This window comes from Equus asinus, chromosome 3 (genome assembly GCF_041296235.1).
Source record: "Equus asinus isolate D_3611 breed Donkey chromosome 3, EquAss-T2T_v2, whole genome shotgun sequence".
Lineage (NCBI taxonomy): Eukaryota > Metazoa > Chordata > Mammalia > Perissodactyla > Equidae > Equus > Equus asinus.
This window is the reverse complement of record NC_091792.1, coordinates 38614661-38639856: the sequence shown is the minus strand read 5'-3', so window position 1 is coordinate 38639856 and position 25196 is coordinate 38614661. Positions and strand designations below refer to the sequence as shown.

The 25196-nt window shown below is 37.9% G+C and overlaps 1 protein-coding gene across 20 annotated transcripts in view; it reads left to right on the top strand.

The window, feature by feature from the left end:
• SH3D19 (SH3 domain containing 19) overlaps positions 1-25196 on the top strand; it is a 161038-nt gene that overhangs the window by 67091 nt on the left and 68751 nt on the right. For 12 of the 20 annotated variants that reach the window (XM_070504893.1, XM_044767117.2, XM_070504898.1 and 9 more), the window contains exon 2: positions 10434-10473. In XM_070504893.1, the coding sequence (XP_070360994.1) occupies positions 10434-10473 (40 nt within the window). Of the gene's footprint in view, positions 1-8616; positions 8715-10235; positions 10352-10433; positions 10474-25196 lie in introns of those variants that run through there. The other 8 variants (XM_044767122.2, XM_070504894.1, XM_044767121.2 and 5 more) reach the window with 4 other exon arrangements.

The window sequence follows — 25196 nt, the reverse complement described above, 5'->3', positions numbered from 1 at the left end:
ATGTGTAAGAAGCAGTGTGTTGTACAGAGAATACATTCTCTATCTCTACGTAAGGTAACATGGCAAGGCCTGGATGTGGCTTTACCTTTTCTTGATTAAAAGAAAAAACTTTTCTCATCATTCTAGATTAGAGACCAAGACTGTCTTACTGTGGATAAAAATCTGTTTGAAGACTCAGATCAGAAAAATGCTCATCTATGTAGGAAAGGTTTGCACAGCTGAGTGTTCTTACACCGAAGTGAGGTGACTGGTGTTAGGAGGAGTGTGGTCTTCCCTCTGTTTCCTGCTGCTCTGCAGATGAAGGTGTCTCTTGGTTACATTGGTTTCTGATATTTGCTCACTTTGCAGAGTCAGATGTGCAAAGGTAAAACTGTGTTACGAGATCTGCTAATTAATCAGAACGAAAGGAAGAGGAGACAGTAAGAATTGGCCTTTTCCCCTTTAAAGAAAAAAAACACCTTTATTTTTACCCTAACAGCTGAAAAAGCAACCTGTGGTTAGAGATGTTATTTATCCTTTGACACCTGAAATAACAATTTTAATCTTTATTTTCTGGATTCTTGTAAATGAAATCCATACTATGCTAAAATATGGGAGCAGATTTCAGTAATTTCATAAGTAGATAAAATATTTAATCTATTTACTTTCTTTCTATCACTCACTCATCCTACTCAGGAGATTCATTTTAGAGTTCTTGAGTCTCAAAAAATGACTGTGAGGGCCTGATACCCACAGGATGAGCTGGAGATGGGGAGACTTCAAGGAATGGGTTTCAAGGAATGAGATGGATGGTGATCCTTGGTTGGCACAGTTTTCCATCCTGAAGAAACGGCTTCTGTCTGCCTTTTAGTTCTTTCTCCCTTCTGCTGCTTACGTTTAGGGCTTATTTATCACTTTGTCAGAAGCTGCAATGGGAAAATGAAAAAAAGTGAAAATCAGATTTATTAATTTTTCATAGTAGCCCTTGGTTCAAAAGTGCTGGGAAGGGAAAGACGCTGGAGCCATTGGAGAAGAGAAGGTTTGGAAGTTATTTATTAGTACATTCCTGTCCTCTTGACCAGCAATAAGAAAAAAAATCCTACAGAATTTTTAAAAAATCCGTATTTGACAGCGGATAATTAGCCTTTTAAATAATTCTACCCACAATGTTATGAACTTCATGAATGATCTGAACCCCTGATATTATCATCATGATAGTAAACGTTTATTGAACACTTTTCATGGTCAGTGACCATACAATCCTTTATATGCATTTCTTCATTTAATCCTTATTCAACTTGATGAGATGGGTACTGCTGTTATCCTCCTTTTACAGAGGTAGATATTGAGGCATACAGAGGTTAAATATCTTGCTTAGGTCATTCAGGTATTAAATAAATAGTGAAGCAAGAACTCAAAACAAGGCCTGTCTGGCCTAGAGGTCCTGCTCTTAAGCTCTATCTAGGTTGTCATACTGAAGTATTTATTGATTTCCCATAATGGGTAGCACACAGTAGTAGATACCTGGAAGCACTAAGTGCTCACCTTCTTTGTGGAACCTGTAATTCTAAGATGCACAAATTAAAGTAAACAATGCAAAGATCAAAGATAAATAAGTGATGGGATTAAAGAAAAGGCACATTTAATATAATCTTAAAAGATCAAGGTTTGACATGATTGGTTTGGAAGAGAGATTCCGTTGACATTACTCATCACTCCCTTTTGTGTTTGGATCCTGTGGTTGGCCCTACACCAGTTGGAGTTCAGTTCATTAGAGAAGTGTCACCTATGTGTCAGGCATGGTGTTGAACGTGGAAATGACAATACCAAGCTCTGTTTAAGGGTTTCCCCGGGGGAGCGGATGGTAATAATGTGATAGTATTGTTCATGCTGAGGTACCAGAACCTAGTTTGAGAAGTGCTGTGTTAAACCAAGTTAAATGATTGTTTTTAATTGCAAGATTTCTCAGAGCCTTTAAGATACTAATATGCTTTGTAACTATCCAAGAGGTTATTAAAATTTGGGAAACATTGAAAGCAACCCCTGTTATTGGATCACTTTCTCAGATTACCTTTCTTGTAGCATGTCTTATTCCAGGTAACGACTCCTGTAGAAAAAACTCTTAGGAATGGCCTAATATTTTTAATATGGACCTGATATTTTTAATTTGGCAATTGGGGGAGTAGAGATTTATATTTAACTAAAAGTTCTTCTTATCCCTATTTAAATCACAGGTTTTACTTGCTGGAAAAAAGTGAGATATTGTAACAATAAGAGGTGTGAAAGTAATTGTTAAGATAAGAGAATCATTAGAGAGCTTGAGGTGGGGACAGCAGGGAGGGTTGATCACAACCTTCCATTTCTGCTCCGGCACCACCTTGCTTCCCAGGACCTCAGTGGCACTGATGAAGTCTCTGCCAGATTCACCTTCGGGTGCAGAGGGGCAGTACAGATGGTGACTCTGAGTTTTCATCTCTGAGACTATTAACATAAAAAACCCAAATCAAAAAAAGCTTGATTCAATAGTGAGTTGAACTGAACAATCAAAATGATTTGGTTGAACCGTTTTAAACATTATTAAAAAGAAGTAGCAGCAACCTGTTGCCAAATAGCTGATTCTTCCAGTTCAAATATGCTCTAGTTTTTCTCTTATGTGTGGTTTGGTTTGGTGAGAGCTACTTTGAGACAAAGGACTGGACCAAATCTCAATTGTTTTAGGGCAAAGGTGACTCTTAAATCACTACTGTGTTTATAAAAAGTAAAAAATGTATGCAAATTTGTAGGAAGACACATTTTTCACTAATGTCAGAAATATCAATAACCAGCTACAGCCTGAAGGACACAGGGCAGGAAAGGGAATGGGAGGGCATTGGATATGGTCATTATCCAAATCCCAAACCAACGTTTACAGAGGGCTGACTGTGAGGTGCAGTCTGAGACAGAGTCGGCCTTCATCACACACACTGATTAGATAAGGGACAGACACATGCCGGAAACCTTAAATAATAGTACACACTATCATGTGCTAAGTTCAAGGGAGTGGTGTAGATAGTAGGAGGGTTCAAATAGGATGTGGTAGGCAGAATAATGCTCCGCCCTCAAAAATGTCCTTGTCCTAATCCCTGGAATCTATGAATATGTCATATTGCATGGAAAGAGGAGTTAGGGTTGCTAATCAACTGACCTTGACATAAACAGATTATTCTGGATTATCCTGGCAGGCCCAATGTAATCATAAGGGTCCTTTAAAGTGGAAGAAGGGGAGAGGAAGTCAGAGTCAGAGAGAGATTTAAAGATGCTGCTCTGTTGGAAGAAGGGGCCACAAGCCAAGAAATGCAGGTAACCTTCAGAAATTGGAAAAGGCAAGGAAACAGATTTTCCCTAGAGCCTCCAGAAGGAATATAGCTCCGCAAACACTTTGATTTTGGCCCAGTGAGACCTGTTTTTTACTTCTGCCTTCTAGAACTCTAAGATAATAAATTTTTGATGTCTTAAGCCACTAAGTTTGTGGTAATTTATTAGCAGCAATAGGAAACAAATATAAGGATGCTGAAGAGAAGGAGGAGTGAGTCAGGGATGGTTTTATAGATCGAAGATTTAACCTTTAAAGATGTGTAGTAGTTGTAGTAGTAACAGAATTAGAGTTGTAGAATTTGTGTTCCATGTACTGAACTAAGCTCTTTATATCCTTTAATTTATTTATCCTCACAAAAATTCTAAAGATAGTATTCTTCCCCATCTTGTAGATAAGAAAACTGAGGTGAAGAGAGGTTAAGTAACTTATGCAATCACTACAGTGCGGTACTAGTCACTACAACTAGTTAATAGCTGGCCTTTTAACAACATGATGGCAGCTGACATTTATTGAAGTGCTTACTGTGCACAGGCAAGGTCCTAAGGATGTCACTGTCATTATTTCATGCAATCCTCTCAGGATCTATGGCATGTAGTGATTTGTAATTTTTCTGAGGCATGGATTTATCTAGCCAGCAGTATGGCTGCTTTGAAGGGGAAGAGACTAGAACTAGAAAATCCAGTCAAGCCACAACAGTCCGGACGAGTGTTCATCAGAACCTAAAACACAAGTGAAGACAGTGGGCATCAGAAGGAGAAAACAGATTCCAGAGACAATCTGCTTCTTTGTTGAAACATAACTCCCATATTGAAAAAACTTCCCTTCTATCTCTAATTTCTCCCTTCCTGTGTGATTGGAGTGCTGCATTTTAATGAGTTTAGGCTCTTTATAATTAGAATTAATGAAAAGTGTCAGTCTTGACATGCCGTAGACCAAGCTTTTCCACTTAGCCATGATAGCATGGGCAGCAGTCATGTAAACTTCTCTATAACATGCCTTATTCTCTCCTGCAGTGGTGACTCACAGAGATTGTCTTTATTTTTTTTTTTTCTTTTTTTGAGGAAGATTAGCCCTGAGCTAACTACTGCCAATCCTCCTCTTTTTGCTGAGGAAGACTGGCTCTGAGCTAACATCCATGCCCATCATCCTCTACTTTATACGTGGGATGCCTACCACAGCATGGCATGCCAAGCGGTGCCATGTCCGCACCCAGGATCTGAACTGGCCAACCCTGGGCTGCGGAGAAGTGGAATGTGCAAACTTAACCCCTGCGCCACCAGGCTGGCCCTGTGTCTTTAGTTTCCTGGTATTTTAGATCAAAAGAGTAGTAACTTTGTCACTTAAGTTCAACAACAACGAATGTATTTATTGAAAACCTATCATTTAAAAGAGCAATATACTAGTCACTGTGGTAATCTCAAAACTGACTAAAAATCAGTTTGCAAACACACCTGAACAAAGGCGGTGAAATGGAATTAGAAAGAGGAGGTGAATAGGTATTAGTTGGTGTCAGTAATTTTGTAGAATGAATATTGTCTTCTTTTCAAGTAGACATATATTTGCAGTTTTCTCTGCCTTAATTTAAGAACCATTTAAAGATTTTAGAAAAGTCTCTGAAACTCTGATCTCAGATGTAAACTTCCATCCATGCTCTATTTGAGTGGAACCAGTTTTGCTATCTTTTAAAGAGTCACCAAAGTAAGGTTGGTGAACCCTGAATATCTTCTGTCTTCTAATGGCTGGATTCATTGTTTTATTTATTCTACTTATCATAAGTAAAGAGGTAATGATATTGTTACTGCAAAGAATTCTTTTTCAGAGTGTGGGTATCCTTCCTTTAGTTAATACTGAATAGCACAAAGCATTTATGTAGGAGTGATCTGCTTTTTAAAAATGATATATGTTATAAACTCCCAAGTTGGAGTTTGACAGTAATGCTTTGGGAGTGTGATAAAGAATCCTTTTATAGATAATACTCTAAATAAAGATTTTAGTGCTCCAGTGTGAGGTACAAAACAGATTGCTTTATACCACTTCCTATTCTATTGTGAATGTGTCTGTGTGTACAGTTGTCCCCCCTTGTCTGTGGTTTTTCTCTCCGTAGTTTCAGTAATCTGTGGTCAACCACAGTCAGAAAATATTAAATGGAAAAGTCCAGAAATAAAGAATTTGTAAGGTTTTTGTTTGTTTTATTGAGAAAGATTAGCCCTGAGCTAACATCTGCCAATCCTCTTCTTTTTGCTGAGGAAGGCTGGCCCTGAGCTAACATCCATGCCCATCTTCCTCCACTTTATATATGGGACGCCTAACACAGCATGGTTTGCCAAGCAGTGCCATGTCTGCACTCAGGATCCGAACCAGTGAACCCCAGGCCGCCAAAGTGGAATGTACGCACTTAACCGCTGCGCCACTGGGCCCACCCCAAAAGTTTTAAATTGTGCACCACTCTGAGTAGCGTGATGAAATCTTGTGCTGCCCCACCCGCTCTGGCGCTGGTGAACCATCCTTTTGTCCAGCATGTCCACACTGTATGCGCTACCTGCCCCCTTAGTCACTTAGTAGCCCTCTCGTTATCAGATTGACTGTCCTGGTATTGCAGTGCTTGTGTTCAAGTAGCCCTTATTTTACTTCATAATGGCCCCAAAGCACAAGAGTAGTGATGCTGGCAATTCGAATATGCCAAAGAGAAGCCATAAAGTGCTTATTTTAAGTGAAAAGGTAAAAGTTCTTGACTTAATAAGGAAAGAAAAAAGATTATATGCTAGGTTGCTGAAATCTATAGTAACTTTTATTACAGTATGTTGTTATAATTGTTTTATTATTAGTTACTGTTGTTATTCTTAGTTATTGTTGCTAATTCATAGGTATGTATCATAGGTATGTACGTACAAGAAAAAACATAGGATATATATAGGATTTGATACTATCCATAATTTCAGGTATCCACTGGGGATCTTGGAATGTATGCCCGTGGATAAGGGGGTACTACTGTATTCATTCATGTAGACTGAGTCTTCCCACTAATTTCAAAGAATGATTTAGGACCTTTCACTGTCAACTTGAGTTAGTAGTGTAAGTCCCTACACAATGGGTTTGATTTTCTTTCCAGTTAAGTGATCAAAGCCAAATCCTCAAAGCCTGAATGTCTTAAATGTATTTTAATAAGGTTTGAGTTGGCCATTCTTCTTAGTTTTAATCAAAGCAAAAGATGACATTTGCATTTTTGTCATCTTCATTTCAAAGTGTTTGTTGTATTATTAGATTCAGAATCACCCAGGGGCCAGCCTAGTGGTGCAGCGGTTAAGTGCGCACGTTCCGCTTCTCGGTGGCCCGGTGTTCACTGGTTCAGATTCTGGGTGCGGACATGGCACTGCTTGGCAAGCCATGCTGTGGTAGGGGTCCCATGTATGAAGTAGAGGAAGATGGGCATGCATGTTAGCTGAGGGCCAGTCTTCCTCAGCAAAAAGAGGAAGATTGGCAGTAGTTAGCTCAGGGCTAATCTTCCTCAAAAAAAAAGAATCACCGTGAATGGTTACACATCAGTAGGATCTGTCTGGCTATTCCCTAAAAGCTGTCCCTGCCAGAGCAGGGCCCATTTCTACATAAGTGGTATACCATAAACATTAGAATCATGTATGTCCAGACTACTTAGAACCAGAATCTTCATGGCAAAAAAATTGGGGTAATCTGGAGCTCTCATACAGAGTCACTGACCCATGGTAACTTCCTACCACTCTGCAGATTCTCAGTCCCCTTGATGTGCCATGAATTCTCCCATTGCCTCCTTCCATCTCCCCACAACATTTACACACGTGCAGCCATCGACCCCCCTTGCACCATTCTGCCTTTGGTCTGCTTGCAAGGTATTCTTCCATTTCCCCAATTAGCTTCATTAACCAGGAGACATGGGTGAGTAGAGGCAGGGAAGGCAAGCGCTCTCTCGCACTGTGTGTGTGTGTGTGTGTGTGTGTGTGTGTGACATATACCTCCAAAACCAACAGACTTTTTACATAGCCATCCAACTGTGCTGACCTTCACATTGAGAGTGTACTGCTGATCTTTGAGTGACCTAAATCATCGTGCTCTGCTTGGACCCCTGAAGTTTAGTGCATTGTCTACAGCAAATGTGCAGCATTTGCCAACTAAATTGTAGAGTTAGGGCATTCTTATTTTTAATAACTCTTTTTTTTGGGTAGAAATGGTGAGACTTTGGGCTAGTAAGTTATTTGTATGATTTCTAAGTATATAAAAGTTCAGAAAGGCTTTGCAAGTATATTCTCTCCAAATTATTTAAAATTAGAAACTGAAAAAAAATTTGGGGGGATGTGCCAAAAAATATTTGATTTGAAATAAATAAAGTCCATATGTTAAAGCACTATATACAGTCAAGATGAAATTTCCATGTTTGCTATAGATCTGTTCTCATTTTCCTTTAGGTTATTTTATCCAAATGTTTTATTGTTGTTGGCACGATCCAGATCTTGAATCTGCCCTCAGTGCTTTGTTTTGTTCAGTCCTGGCTTTTGGACCAAAATAATAACCTTATTATTTTGCCAGAAATTCAGCATTACCACTAATGTATTTCTTGACAATTGCACAATATTCTTGGCTGTGATGAAAATCACTTTGCTTAAAATAAGTATATAAAAATATGTGTAGACGTACAATACACAACATATACACGCTGCATATTTATATGTATTCAAGCTAAAAGATGGCTTATGGCAAAATGTGAAATCCAGTTATTTGTATACTTTGAGAAAAAAGATGAAGCCAAGAACATGTGTTTTAATTTGTTTTCCATTGTCAAGAGGTGGAGGATGGGGAATATTGTAATGGATAATTTACCCTTACCCTCAAATTATCAAATATATGGGTCTTAGGAGTAACATATTATAAACACTTGTGTATGCATGTTTATATAACACATATAATGCTAAGAGTGAGTTCGGGAAGAAAGGTATAAAATGTCTTCCAACAGATTATCAAGTTATTTTCTTGGTTTTTAATTATTAGTTCAATAGAGAAGTACTGTGGGGAGGCATTTGTATTTTCTTAGAGCAGAAAGTATAAAAATGACTGTAGAATTTCCTGTTTTAACCAAGAATGAAGGAGAGCTATGAGCCATTCGCTTCCTGAGTGGCTGCATTCCAGCTGTGCAGACTGGTCATAGCACATCTGCCAATGAGAACAGGCCCTGGAGGGAAGCCCTCAGATGCTGAGTCTTGTTTACATGCATTGTGACTCTGTTTCTCCCCTCCTCCTGTGTGTCATACCACTAGGAAGCTTTGCTCGAGAATATGCTATTACATGCGAAACTAGGATTACAGCCACATCAGATGGCAATACGGGCAGACTTTTAGCTCATCTTTAGCCACAGGTAAGAGTCGTTGCTTTGTTATATCACAGCTGGTCTGCATCCAGTTTCTAGTTTTACTTTGAGACGTTATACTTTACTTGTGTTAGCAAAACTAGCATACTAAAAGCTGAAGAGAAATGATTGAAAAAATGATTAATGTGCACTGTATGCTAAGACTTCAAATTTTTAATACCCAACAAGTAAAAAACCGTAAGATTTTTATTTAAAGGAGGGGTAAAACCAAGGTAAATTAAAACAAAAGTTTTAAAACGGCAATAACGCTAAGTCACTGTGTGGAGAAGTTGGAACCAGAAACATATTAACATTGTGCCTTTTGGAGAGCATTTTTATCTAAAAGCAAACATTTTTTTATTGTGAATCTTCCTACTTGTTAGTCTTTCAAGAACAGTGTCTTCCTGTGTACTAACACTTTGGTTTAAAAAACATTTCTTTTTTTTATAAACCCATTCAGAAAGAATTGATATATACATTTAACTATGTAAATTGTATTCCTTTTCTTCCATAATTCTCTCTTAGAAGTTTTAGAGTATGTTTTCATTATCTTTATGCTGCTCCACCAGCAATAAAATTAAGGGAAAAAAAGAATTCTTATCTAATCTTTGTTTTGCCATTAAGTTCTATCTTGTTAGTATTAATTTAGAAGATACTTTAAAAACTATATTTTGATAACATTGCATGGGAGGGTTTTTTTTTGTCATTGCATAGGATTTTAATGTGGCCTACACATTGCTTTTGGTTAGTTTTTCCGTAACACTGAGACCTTTTTACTTTATTTATTTTTAAGCAGGACTGAAAAAAAATCATTAGAGTCAAAAAAGACAGCTTGTAGATTTTATGGTTCTTTCTGTTGTGTGTAATAGTCTTGAGGTTGCTTAACAGCATTTTAGCAGTCCAAACAGGCGGTTTTGAAAACTTCAAGCAGCCATGCTGTTCTCTCTTACCCTATCGCAGGGTCTCTCAACCTCATCACTGTTGACATTTTGGGTGAGATAGTTCTTTGTTGTAGGGTGCATTGTAGGATGTTTAGCAACATCCCTGGTCTCTACCCACTAGTAGCTCCTTCCTCCCTGGTTGTGACAACCAAAAATGTCTTTAGACGTTGCCAAATGTCCCCTGGGGTGAAATCGCCCTGGTTAAGAACCACTGACCGATAGCACATGAGACCTAATTATCTGTGAAACATTGAAATCCAACTTCTGGAAAGTTCTGGGTGATAGAGAGTTAAGGATGAGGCTGTACTGGTCTTAGTGTCTTTGCAGATGTTGCTGTAGCTGACTGCTAATTTTTTTTCCCCTCCCCATCCTGTTAGAAGCTTTTGCCAACCATGATTCATGGAATGATTTTTTTGAGCTGAGTAATTTGTGGCTTTTCAGTTTCCTTACTTTCTTTCCTTAGCTAAATTTGTTTTGGTTTTAGCAGAGTGTTTAAAACAGCAAAGATCTTAGAAAATGGAATAATACATGCAATGATATATTTTTCAAATACATGATTTTAACAAACCATGAAAACTCTATATGTTGGTCCTTCTTGGTATCCTTTCTACCTCCTCTGTTAGACAAATGCTCTCAACTCTGATGGAACGCTTTATACATGGGTGGACACAGCAGCCCTTGAACATCCGTTTGTGAAATCTAATGGTATGCCAGCTGGTATTTAAGAACTTTTTTTCCAGGGCTTCTAAAGTGCATCTTGACATGTAACTGTCTTCTTTCTTTACAGATCGCAACGAACGAAATAAACCAGAGCATCGTTCTTCAAGGTATGAATTTACAGTATTCAATAATTCTCTATAAAGCTTCTTGTTTGGGAAATATTGTTTGGAGGCAATGCAAGTATCCCTTTTAGAGTTATTGTAAATTTGAATCTTCTCTGGTATTCAGAGAAGCTTCACAAGGGAAATATTCTTCATTCAGTGAACAAAAATTCTTCGTAAAATTATTGGCTACCTGGAAGACATATTTTATTTTAAGAATTCCTATCAATAACAGGTAAATCTTTACAAAAAACATTTTTATCCCTATTTCTTTCCTTTTGTGGTTTATTTTCTTCCCCTTTGTTTAACCAGTATTTTTACAAATGTGTATTGATTTTTTTTTGGTGAGGAAGATTGGCCCTGAGCTAACATCTGTTGCTAAACTTACTCTTTTTTTTCCTCCCTGAATCCCCAAGTACATAGTTGTGTATCCTAGGTGTAAGTCCTTCTAGTTCTTTTGTGTGGGATGCCACCTCGGCATGGCTTGATGAGCGGTGTGTAGGTCCATGCCCAGCATCTGAACTGGTGAACCCCAGGCCACCAAAGCAGAGCACATGAACTTAACCATTATGCCACCAGGCTGGCCCCTGATTTTTCCTAATTATAAAAACTAACATGGGGGGCCAGCCACCGTGGTCTAGTGGTTAACTTTGGTGCACTCTGCCTTGGTGACCTGGGTTCGGTTCCTAGGTGCAGACCCCCACCACTCATCAGTGGCCATGATGTGGTGGCAGCTCACATACAAAACAAGGAAGATTGGCAACAGATGTTAGCTCAGGGTGAATCTTCCTCAGCAAAAAAAAAAAAAAAAAGAAAAGAAAAGAAAAAAACTAACATAGGCTCATCATGGAAATTTTAAAAACATTTTTTAAAATGCAAAGCATTAAAAAAACAAAACAGAACAGCCTGTCTTCCATCAGCTAGAGATGGCTGGCTACTGCTGAAAATTTGATGTAATTCCTTCTAGGTTTTTTATCAGTGTGTATGTATTCTAACTGAATTCTTTAAGTTCTTGTCAGATAGTTTCAAATAGCCAGGAAAGTTATATTACTTAAGCCTCTCACCCACACTGTCTGAGAGTATGTTTCACAAGACCATCACCAGCACTGAAGAGTATTTTTAAAAATCCTTTTCAAGGGGGCCAGTCCTATGGCCAAGTTGTTAAAGTTCTGTGCACTCCACTTTTGGAGCCCAGGTTTACGGGTTCAGATCCTGGGAGTGGACCTACTCCACTCATCAGCCATGCTGTGGTGGCATCCCACATACAAAATAGAGGAAGATAGGCGTGGATGTTAGCTCAGAGCTAATCTTCCTCAGCAAAAAAAGAGGAAGATTGGCAATGGATCTTAGCTTGGGGAAAATCTTCCTCCCCAAAACAAAACAAAACAAAACAAAAAAACCTTGTCAAACTAATAGGTGGAAAATTGTCTAATTTCCACTCCTAAGCAAGAATGACAGGCCTTGGGGCTGGCCTGGTGGCATAGTGGTTAAGCCTGTGTGCTCTACTTCAGCGGCCCAGGGTTCGCAGGTTCAGATCCTGGGCGCAGACCTAGACACTGCTCATCAAGTCATGTTGAGGTGGCCTCCCACATACAAAAAAATAGAGGAAGATTGGCACAGATGTTAGCTCAGTGGCAATCTTCCTCAAGCAAAAAGAGGAAGATTGGCAACAAATGTTAGCTCAAGGCCAATCTTCCTCACCAAAAATAAAAGAAGAAGAAGAAGAATGACAGGCCTATATTCAATTTTTTTAACCCAGTTCTGTGAAGGATTGTAATTTTTCTAATATTGTTTTCTCCTTGTTCCACATTCCATCACTTTTTCTTTGCACTTTGTTTTGTGGGAAGTGATAAAATGATGATAATGCATCATTAGTTTGACTGGCAGTAAAGCAAACCTGATGCTCTTTCAAGATATCAGACCCTAGAATGTGTTGACTTCAAACAAATAAAAATACAAAATCTATGAAAACTCCTTTAGTTAGAATACCAATGCATTTTGCAGAAACTGTCAATCAAAATAAGTTAGTGAGACCTAAGTTGGGAGAAAAATATAGCTGAGTATTTGGAGTGTAAGGCTGGTTTTTTTTCAGGTATAATTCACCTACATTAAAATATACTCTTTTTGGTATCTGATTCTCTGACTTTTGACAAACATATAGTTATGGTAACCACCATCACAATCATAGAAAAGTTTGTAAGATTGATTTTTTTAATACTTAAAAAAATAGAAGAAAAAAGACAGCATAAGAGAGAGGACTTTGACAGCATGCTTAATTGTGAGTGACATAAAGTTGGAAGGGTAATACACTGCTCATCAAGCTATGCTGTGGTGGTGTCCCAAATACAAAATAGAGGAAGATTGGCACAGATGTTAGCTCAGGGCCAATCTTCCTTACCAAAAAAAAAAAGAAGAAGAAGGGTAAAAAATAGTTTGGATAATAAAATCAGGATGCATAAGACCCTTGACATACTGAAGTTTTGACTGAATCAAGCAATATGAGTTTTAATTGGAACAAATGTGAACTCTTATACTTAGATCTGAAAGAGCAATGGAACATAAGGAGATAGAAGAGATGTGACAGCAATATGTTTGAAAAAATCTTGAAGAGTTAATTCTTCATAAATTCATCATGAGTCAAAATTTTTATGTCATTGTCACCATCTCCCAAAAAATGTTAGCGTTGATTTAATTACATTGAAAGAAGTATAATGTCCAGTATAAGAAAAGTAATAGCTCTAGACCATACTTTTGATATTGTATTCAATTCTGGGTTCACCAGACCTTGAAAAATTGAAGTATGCAATGGACTGGCTATATTGATATCACTTAAAAGAAAAAAAAAAAAAAGAGTTCCATGCCCCTCCCCGGAGAGTCTCATTCAATAAGTGGAGTGAGTGGATCCTGGGAATCTGTTTATTAAAGAAGTCCCCTAGTGACTCTGATGTGTAGCCAGGTTGGGAACCACTGGACTAGAAGATAGCAGCTGACTTGGAACAGGGAATATGAAACAGAAGAGGAGGGTGGGAATCAAAACTGAGTCAGGAACACTTGTGTGAGGAATTGGGTGGATTTAGCGGAGGTGTGGAAGTTTGGGAGGTGGATGGGACAGAAATAACTGGCTTCAGACACCTGGAGGGCTGCCCTGTAGGAGAGACTAGCAAAATTGTTCCTCATAAATGCTATTCCCCACTAAGAGAAGCCAGGCATCCTTGGAGGAATGGCTGATGCTAGGTTTAGGCAGGAGGAAAGTACAGGTCACCTGGGACTCCTGGGGTGACAGAAGGGTAGGAAATGCTAAACTAATGAGATCATATCAAAAAGGCCTAGGAGGCAGCTTCAAGAGGCCCCCACTGGCCAAATCTGGGACAATTTGAGTATCAAAAAAATTTTAAATGATAGTGGATTCTAATACATTGGATTTTTAAAATTAGTCCATGTAGAATAAATCATAGAATCAGAATATCACCATTTTGCGATTCTCGGTGTAATATAGTTGATTCAGAAATGGATCATCAATGGCTCCTAAAACTTGGGTAAAAAGTTGCTGGAGGGGGCTGGCCCAGTGGCGCAGCAGTTAAGTTCACACGTTCCACTTCTCAGTGGCCTGGGGTTTGCCGGTTCGGATCCCGGGTGCAGACATGGCACCCCTTAGCAGGCCATGCTGTGGTGGGTGGCATCCCACGTCTAAAATGGAGGAAGATAGGCACGGATGTTGGCTCAGGGCCAGTCTTCCTCAGCAAAAAGTGGAGGGTTGGCAGTAGTTAGCTCAGGGCTAATCTTCCTCAAAAAAAAAAAAAAAAAGTAAAAAGTTGTTGGAGGAAAGATATTCACACTGTCTTAAAATGTGTTTTTAAGTTTTTAATTATGAAGGGAAAAATGTACCTTTTCATTGAAGAGACCTGGTGATCACATTCTTAGTCAAGAGGTCAGTGTGTACATCATCACTAGTGAGACAACCTGATAGTCTGTGCCCTCCAATGATGCGTTAGCAGTGCACATAGCTATCACTTATGTAGTAGGAGACTTTGCAAAAAAGATAATGTCATGAAAAATACAAAAAGGCTACAAGAAATTCTAGGTTAAAAGAGAATGTGAATTGTTTTTCATCTGGAATTTTCTAAATCCCAGATTAAAGAAACAACACTTTGGGTGATGATTAAGAAAATTTAAATATGAATTTTACTTTTGATAATATTTTATTAATCTTCCTTTTTTTAGGTGTACAATACAAATGCTGTTTTGTGGGGAAATGTCCTTATTCTTAGGAGATAGATGCCAAAGTTTTAGGGGTGATGTAGTCTTATGTTTGCAACATACTCTCAAATGCTTCATGAGAAAAAACCAGGAAAAGATATATTTTTTCAGAAAATATTTGAAAATATTAATAGTTGGTGAATAGATGAAAAGCGTATGGGGTATTAATTGTACTCTTGCTTCAACTTTTCTGTAGACTTAAAATTTTTGAAATAAAAAGTAGCAGGGGAGGGCACTGTTTTGTGTTTTCCGTGGAGTCCCAGAGGGCAGAGTGTGCGTCTGAGGGTGGACTGTAGGGGGTGGATTTCCGCACCACGTGAGGAAGGATTTCCCGATATAGCTGGTCACAGATGGAATGGGCCACTCTGCGAGGAAACACTGTCGAGGGAAAGCTGGACAAGCTAGTGCTGGGAATAAAATAGAAAAGATTCATGCATGGCTAAATCATTCTCGATGCCTCCAACACCTTGCTTAGTCAATAGCCAGTCAGTATTGTTGAGAGGCCCTAATCTGGCCTCAGGAGACAGTAGAAAACAAGAAAAAGCCTCCAGCTTCATGGAGCATGGAGTGCCCCTTGTTTCGGATTTACACTTCCAATCTCTGAGAGCCTGTTTACTCTAAAGTTGGGGTCCGAGTCTTCAGAGTTGTACTTCAGGCAATGCTTGTGGTACTCTTGAGGGTATTCAGAAAGTATTTTATTCTTTAACCTCTAATTTAAACTATCTGGTTCTCAAGGGCTGTGCTACTAGTCTTGGCAACCCTAGCACTTAGTATGCTGCCTGGTCTACAATGAGCATGAGGAAATGATTGTTGAATAAATGCCAAATGAAGTTCAAAGAGAGAAAGGGAAATGCCAGTGTTTTTCCCTTGAAGGTTAGGAAGAGCCTGGCTCTCAAAAGCTCGCCCATGACTGTTACTGATATGTTTGCTACAACAACAGCAAGGAGTAATGCCCTATAAGAAAGGAGAAATGTTTTTCCGGGAGAGGCCATTGTTTTCTGTCCAGGGCGTCTGCCGAGACTGGCAGTGACCTGTTGTTCCCGTCATCCTCAGCTGAGCAGGGCTGCCCCACCAGGCCAGCAATGCATCAAGCAGATTAATACCTGCTGTGTCAACAGAGCAGAAGGAAGAAAATATGAACAAAAAGTCACTTAATTTCGGTATGTTTGTTGGTTCTCCTCAGGCCACTCAGCAGCAAGAATGGTGGGCTTACAGCCCAGCAAGGATAGGAGAGATGCATTTCTTTTGTTTGTGTTTTTATAAGGCCAAACATTCCTATAGCTTTCACAGTGAGAGGTGAATAAATCTGGGATGTCTGCCTGTTCTTTCGTTTCGATGCTGAAATAAGAAGGAAAGCATAACTCTTGTCAAATTAAAGGAAAAGTTTCATTAGATATAGGCCAACACCAAGTCTTCAAGCTAAAAAACAACCCTTAAGCATTTTTAAGAGGCTTGCTGGATACTTTTTGATTAGTTTGTTTTGATGTTGGCATTTAAAAAATTTGCTTATTGCTGATTGACAATGTGGAAGTCAGAAAGGTCTGAATTTTCTTCTTTTCCTTATTAGTATAAATACACTATTCCCCAACTTGATGTCCTGTGGAATATTCTTCTGTAGGATATTAATCAGTATGCAAGAAATAAATTCATGCACAAAAAAGTTTGTGAAATGGTGAGTTAAAAGAAAATTAGACATATCTTTCTTCACTGTGATTCCACTAAGAGTCTTTGATGTACTAAATTGCATTATAAAATGCAAGTGAGAGGTTTACTGTACAGGATTTTAAAATCTTGTTTGAGTTTGTGACTTCCTTTCCCAAACACAGCTATTAATAACATCTAGAAAATGTACTATGGAATGGCAGTTTGGGAAACTAATTGAGAGGAAAGAAGGAGCTAAAGATAATAAAGAAAATTAAGCCCTGCGGCAATCAATGTCATGAATGGAAAATTAGAAGCTCTTTCTACCACCCTACAACTCTGAATAATAGATCCTAATGACTTATGGGGGCTGAGAAACCAGCTTCTTCATCTTGAATGTTTTACCTACTACAAGGAAATAATTTACACTAGGAAAAAAAGAAGGCAACGAAACAGAGAACCCTATGTCTGTTTCTCAAAAATTATCATTTGAATCTTAGTCTTCCTAAAGCCTTCTTAAAGCCATCTGTTATAACCTCCTTTAATACCTATTCTTAAAATTCACTGAAATTTCAGTAAAAAATCACCAAAGAATTATTTTTGAACTTGACAAAGTGATTCTAAAATTTATAAGGAAGAGCAAAAATAACCAAGGCAGTTTTGAAGATCGAGAGAGAGAGGTGGACTCTTGAAAGTAATTAAGACAGTGTTTTGTCAGCAAGCAGATGAACAGGTCAGTGGAACAGAATAGAGGCCACAACAGACATAGGTGGTTACCTACAGTTCTGTATCATGTGCTATGACAGAGGGGGCATTACAGATCAGTGGGGAAAGTGGATATGTCAACAAATGGTGCAGGAGCAATGATTACCCATATCTTTAAAAATCCTGATGGAATTTGCTTTATTTTATCACATGAGGTAGAATCTAAAGACAAAGTAAAACAGAAACATTTTGAAGAAATACATAGGAATATCTTTATGACTCTCGAGTAAAGAATGAGTTCTTAAACAAGGCTCTACAAGTACAAACTACAAAGGGAAAGATTGGTTAATTTTACTATGTGTAAATTTAAAACTTTTGTGCACAAAGACATCAGAAGCATGTGAAAAGACAAGTCATGACTCTCCAATGCACATAGGCAACAAAGGTTAATGTCCAACATAAATAAAAACTACATATCAGAAAGAGACAAATCACTCAGTGAAATATGGTCAGGAAACTCACAAAAGACGAAACCCAAGTAGCCACCTAATATTTGAAAAGGTGGTTCTTTGCCTTGCTGCTATTAAGATGTGTGCTAACATGGTAATGAGATACCATGAAAATGTGTACTAACATGATAATGAGATACCATTTCACTTCCACTGAGTTGCCACAGGAATCTCAAAGATTGACAATAACAAGTATGTATGAGAATAATTTGACATATCGTATTTAGAGAGCAATTGAGCAATATCTGGTAAAGCTGAAAATGCCCATACCCTACGACCAGCAGGTATTATATACCCTTGAGAACTTCTTTCACATGTGCCAAAGGAACCATGTACAAGCATGTTGAGAGTAGCACTGTTTGGATTAAGGGAACTACAGCTGTATGTGACAACATAGATAAACCTCAGAAACGTAATTTTGGATGATAAAAAGCAAGTTGTGGAAGGATAGGTATGGTATCGTGTATAAAGCGGAGTTCAGCAAATGGGCCACATCTGGCCTGCCACCTGTTTTTGCAAATAAAGTTTTATAGGAACTCAGCCATGCCCATTTGTTTGCGTATTGTCAGTGGCTGCCTACAGATTATAACAGCAAAGTTGACTAGTTACAACAGAAACCATATGGCCCTCAAAGCTGAAAATATTTACTATCTCACCCTTTATAGAAAAAGTTTACTGAATCCAGATACAAAAAAAGTTTGCAGACTCCCTTTATCAAAGGAGAAAAACAATATTTGTTTATTGAGTATTTTTTTATGGCTACATATATATGTAATAAAAGTACAAAAAGGTTCATGGAAGTGATAGATAGTGAATTTAGGATATTGATTATCAGTGGAATGGGTCAGAGAAGGGTCCACAGGGAGCATAAAGTTTATCTATACTGCTTTATTGCTTAAGCTGAGTAATGGGCTTTGCAATATTATCTGCACTTTTTTTTAAATCCTAAAAATTTTCATAGTTAATAAAGGCCTTCAGGAAGACTTTCTTATATCCTATGGCACCAATAAAGATGTTTTTACAAGACATGAGCATACAATTGAGTGAAATTTTCTTTGACTATTTCTGAAAGGAGGAAATAGTCAAGAATGTTCGGGAAAAAAACATGATTAAACACTGTTTCATTCTACCTCCACTCATAGTCCTACTCCTGTCGTCCTTTACTTGAAGTACTGTTGATTGCTCTGTGGATTTTTATCTCTTTTTGTCATGTGAGAGTTATACAAGTAACACATGAAAATATTTTTTAGTGGTACGGAAATATGTGGTGTCTGCCTTTATTCCATAGACAACAATTTTTAAGAGTCTATTGGTTTAGTGTCCATCCTAGTCTGCTTTCTATGCGTATATATATATATATGTTGTATATTCAAATAATATTTAGAATAAATGGGGATATGTGTGTGTATGTAGTATGTATGTATATGTGTGTGTATATATATATATTTATGCCAGCTTGTCTTTTTCATTTACATTTTTAAAAATTTTACCATGTCACTTTCCACTTCGTTATTTTCTTATACTGCTATATAGAATTTTCTAGTGTAGTTATATTATTATTTGTTTAATCAGTCCTCTATTGATAGCATTTGGGTTGTTTCCAATTTATAACAGAAGTGATGCTGCAATAAACATCTTTGTGGTCATATCTTTGTGTATACATCTGTAAGAAAACCTCTTTTGCTCTCTCCAAGATAGATTTTTTTCCTCAAGTTTCTATTGAACTTCTATTCTCATTCACAATTATTTTAACCTTTAAAATTTTATATACCCTGCATTTCTATTTTCTTCACAAATCTCAAATAGCTTCATGGTGGTTTGGTGCCACTCCAGATTCAGTAGGGCCCGTTTCAACACCCCTGCCCATAATGTGGCCTTAAATGCCACCCTGCACAGGAAGGGACTGAAACCCAACATGCAGAATATTTGTAGCACATAGTTCAGCACTCTCACAATTAATAGTTGGTGATGTTAAAACTCATAGCAGCTACTTCGTCATGAAGAATTTGAAAGGGTCTTGGTTCTCTGCATTGGTATCTTGTTGATCTTATAAAGATGTTGAGGATTTTATTTTGACGCTTTACCATCATCATATTACAGTTTAAATAGATTAGCTAAAAGCAAAAGATTTAACTTGTTTTTGCTTTTTTCCTTTCTGAATATGTCTATTAAAATGCCATGCTCTGCGGAGCTTACTTTACTGTAATTCTGTAGCATTTCCCTGCCCATATGTTTTGATTCCTGCACCTCTATAAACTATAGCTTGTGTGTAATTACTTTCTGGCATTATGTTTTCTAAGCTATAAGAGAAACATTACTTTTGCTGTAGCATCTGTAATGCCACAAATGAGGTGAAAAATTAAAATGTCTACAGATTTTGTGGGAAAAAAATCCTTTTGCAATGGGAGATGTGAAAGGATTATTAACATTTTATGGCATTCTACAGAGGAATAAATAAGTATATATATATATGTATATAAAGTGTTGTTTTATTGTGGTTTTAAGAAATGTGACTTAAGCATTTCTTCCTAGTGTGATGGGAATGAAAATGAAGCATTTATATGGTATATTAGCGGGGTAATTGAAAAGTTCTATCTGCTGGCCTACTACTTCCAGAGTACCTAGTGTGGGGGCTTCTCTGAAGTTGTTTCAAATTAAACTGTCAGCAGGCAATTAACTTTGGAACAGCAGCTGGTTCTGTATTTATTTTTCTCAAGATGGGCATGTGTGGCCACCCGTTTCTCAGCAGTTCAGGGAGCACATGCAACTCCTGGCCCTTAAATGTTTTCATCCTGATTCTTTCCTCTCTTTCCCTTGGGTTATATTTTATATTCGTCCTTTACTTTTCTGCATTGTAATTTAGAAGCAGTTATTTACACAGTTCTACAAAATCTACATTAAATAGCCTTTAGTTGAGTGAACTTTGTATACATCTTTGTGCATCTCAATCTGTCCCTAGCTTATGATTTTACCCCAACTAATAAATATCCTTATACAGCTAGACTAAATGTTTTCCCTTATTGGTGCAGCGTGTATCACCTTCTTCAAATATATTGATTAGACCTATAAACCACAAAAGTGTACTAATTCCTGAAAGAATCTTAGTGTGGACAGAATTGCTGAACCATTATTCAATAGCCCAGTCACCTCCTATCTCATTAACAGTCAACGGCTGTTGATCAAAATTCAATCTTATTTTATACATAAAATCCTTCTTAAAACCAGAATTCAAAAACACAATTTCCCAAATTACAATTTTTCCCACAAATACAATTTCAGGGTCGGGGACTTCCTTTTTGATTAGGTGCTCCTCTAGATAATAAATCAGAGCATTCAGTTCCGCCCCAGTGACAAGTTTTTGTCACTTCCCATCTTGTTCCATTTGAAGAGCAGCTCTCCAGAGGTGCAGAGTGAGCCTACCCACCCTTGTGCAACACTTCTAAATGCAGCAGAAATAAGGCAAGCGTGCCAAAGAATGAGTTGTGTGTGACTCTCTCTCCTTTTGGAAAAGAGGATTGAAGTCAGTACCCTTTGGTAATTAAGAAAATAAAAGAATAGAAGGAAAGTATCAATTGTTGAATGCTTCGGAGTAACATTGTGTCTAAAATACAAACATCCCCTCAATTATAAATCTGTTTCCTAGAGATAATATTGTCCCGGGCACACTGCCTTGTGTAGGCAGTCCAGGGGTGCGATCAAGGGATGACAAGTAGGACTTAAAGTTTATCACCATCTATTGCCTAGCAGCTTCTCTTTGGTTACAGATTCCAAAGAGAAGCTCCAAGTAGAGAAAGTCCTTATAAGCTGAGCTGCATTCTTCAGAGTTTTTCCATATGGTGAATTCTTATCTTTTATACCATTGCTCTTTTTTTTTTTTTTTTGATTTTTAAGTAAAGTTACATTTGTTTGTTCTGATTATAAAGCAGAATATGTTCATGATAGAAAATTTGGAAAAACTAAGTATATAAAAAGAAAGAAAATCATATATAATCCCACCTCCTCATAGTTAATAACTATTACATTTTGATGATTTCTTTCTAGTTTTTATCTTTTCAAACAGATACTATAATTTTAATACAGAAGCTCATGAATATACTGTTTTTAAATTATTATTTTCATTTAAAATTATATCATGAACATTTTCCCATTTCAGTAAACATTCTTATAACTGGTGTATTTTTTAAAACATAATTGAGATCGTACTATACATAGTGTCGTACATAAACTTTTTCACAGAACAGTAGTTTATAAACATTTTCCTGTGATGTGATTTTTAGTGGTGTTCCTTTATGTAGGTACACCAAATTTAATTATTTTTCTATTGTTGGATGTTTAGGTTATTTCCAGTTTTTTACTATTAAAAGCAATGCTGTGATAGGATTCTTATATCTCATTTTTATGGCCCATCAATGATTACCTCCTTGTGATAAATTCCTAGCAGTGGAACTAACACATCAAAATTTCTGGATCAAAAAAACCCCCCAAACATTTTAAGACTTTTCATAGATACTACCAACTTGCCTCAAGTAAAAGGTTGCATTCTCACCAGTACAACGTTCTTTGAAGATCTTCTCTTGCGCTCCATTACTTATGGATGAAGCAGAAGAACATAACCAATAAGAATATTATTTCTTTCAATTTGACTCATTTTTATATTAGAATGCTCAGATTTGTTAACCACAACTCATTTCTGTCATTTTTGTTTCAGGCCCCAAAACTACTTTCCAAAGAGATCTTGTACTAATCCACAGGCTCTGGAGATCCCCTTGCCTGGAGTTTTCAGAGGCGCATTCGAGGGCATTCAGGAGTCAGATCACCTGGATTAGAGGCATAGACATCAGAGTGTACCCCTTGAACCTGTATTTGAAATCAGGACTGCCTGCGCTCAAGTTTGGGGAACTTTTAGGGTAATCCAAATTGAATACAAAAATACTCCCACATCATATCCAAACTTGGAGAACTTTTTAGGGCAATCCAAAATCAATTTTAAAAAATTCTTTTTAAAGCTGTTTATGTTCTGCTCGTTCAGAAAGGCTGTGGAGTAGAAGTTCATGAAGTGCTTGAGTTCGAGCATCGAGCTGCCCAAATTAGAATCCAGCTTCCCCACTTAGGAGCTCTGGGTTCCCTTGGGCAAGCTTCTTAATCTTTCTGTGCCTCAGTTTCCTCATCTATGAGTGGGGCTAATAATAGCACCTGTCTCTTAGGGTTACTGTGATGATTATTTAGGTGCTGTGTCAGCTAGGGTTCAACCAGAGAAATGGAATCAATAGGAGGTGTATATTAAGAGAGTCATTGTAGGGAATTGGCTTATGTGATTGTGGGACTGCCTAGGCAACTCAGAAATCCATGTGGCAGATACACCAGGAAGGGCAGGCTGGGACTTATAGACATGGACGGAAGCTGCCGTCCAAGATTCTTGCTTCATCAGGGAGGCCTAGCCTCTGCTCTTAAGACCTTTTAACTGGTTGAATCAGGCTCACCCAGATTATCTAGGATAATCTCCTATACTTAAAGTCAACTGATTATGAACTTTAACCACATCTACCTGGTACCTTCACTGCAATATGTCAATGCATGTTTGACTGAGTAACTTGGGACTGTAGCCCAGCCAAGTTGACCCATAAAATTGACCATCACAGTTGCTTTGGACCTCAGTTAGGCAGCCTAACCCGATTTGGGAATGAGTTTCAGTGTTATCTCTGCTTTCCAAGGTCAGGGCTCTGCAAGTCTCTCTAATTCAGAAGTTGTGTCTGACAGCTCTGTTTGATATCTGTTAGTTTTATCATCAGTAACTGTACAGTTGTGTTATTCATGATCCTAAAGGGTTCTCTCCACTGAAGGCAGGGTGATTGGTCATGGCAGGATTCTACACAGGGACGTAAACTGGCATCTGCATAAACCCTCTGACCTGCATGATGTCTCCTCTTAACGCATTCATGCCACCCTTCATGCACGCACAGATAAGCACACTGCTACACATGTCTGCTTTGTGTAAACTGGTAAAGTCTGGGATTGTCAGGAACTGTTAAGTGGGCTTCTGACATAGTGACAAGATATTAGCTTTGACTACTTGAAAAAAAGGTATACATTTGGTCTTCTCTTTTTACTCATGCTGATTTTCCCATACAGCAGATGAACTTCCTTTTAGGAAGTTAATTGCACACCTTTGAGCATAATAAACCCTAACCTCCTCTCAATCTGAATACAGGATGTCTTCTTTGTTCCCTCACTCAAAGTAGGAAAGGAGAGGCTACTCAGCAGTAAAATAGCTAATGGAAAAAGTACGATAAACATTGTTGGGATACTTCCTGCTGGTCTCGGATTTCAAAGCTTTTAACAATCGCTCTGGAAGCAAGCCCCCCTGTAGTTGATCCTCTTGTGGATTCTCTTGGCCTGCATTTCAGTGTGGTTTGTTTTCACAGTTTTGAAAAGTGGGGTGATAATATAGTACTACTGAATCTTACCTCATGCTGTAGTGGTGGTTGCAGCGCAGCCAGCCCTTGCCCACTTCTCTGAGAACGGCCACCCAGCAGAAGGATAGACATCTGTGACTCAGTTTTCACATGGCCTTACCCCATTTGGCCATAGCTGGTGGATCTGACCTTTACACTGTGATAATCAAGTTCTTTCTCTTGGAAGTTTAAACTAAAGACAGAACTGAGGGCCATGGTTTCTGGAGCTTGAAAATTATTTAGATTTGGGCTTGGTGGGACATATATATTGATGAACACTGGCCAGGTCTGCTGATGAATAAGCAGAGAGAGTCCAACTGTAGCAGGAGATTTTGAAGAGAAAAGCAGAGATGGTGTGGTCTTAGAGAGAAAGTGAGGAACAATGAGTTTGTGCAAGAAGCCACCTTGTTTCCCAGTATTCCATGGAGTTCAGCTGTATTTCATGTTTGTGGGAATTCTTGAGATACCCTTGTATGCTCATAATTAAAACCTGTTTTGTTTAATTCGAGTTTAAAGGGGTTTCTGTTGCTTTTAACCTCATGAGATAATATAATACCATTAGAAGAAATAATGATAATCATATTATAATTTAGAAATGAAAATTGTGTGCTTACATTGGCTTTAGGACAATAGCCTCAATCTAGGATTTATTTCCACATAGGTTAGGATACTATGAATAGAGTGAAAAAACAGAGCAGAGTAGTACTTTAGAGTATTTATGTGCAAACTAAATCCCTGCTATCTAAGGCATTGTGTGAAGAGGGAATGTATTCCTTGTCTTGTGAATACTGACACCAGATCTAGGCCTTGGTGAGTAACAGAAGGCTGTATTGTTTTGTCTTCCACCAACAAAAGGCAAAAAAAAACAAACCCGAAAAAACCTTTTTAATCTCCTAAAACAACACAACATACAGCCAGATCTATGAATTTCCAAACATTTATTTGCATATACTTCTTGACATATTATGTATAATGAATAAATCCCAGAAGTCATGAAAGTCTTGAATCATTTCTAATACTCTTTAAGACACCTTCCCCCTTCTTCCATCATTGCCTCTGATTTAAATCTTCTATCCATGGGATATTCAGTGAAAGAAGACAAGTTCTCAAGGTTCCTTGGTAATTAGTTTACAATTCTCACTTATATAAGTGTTTTTTGTGTTTT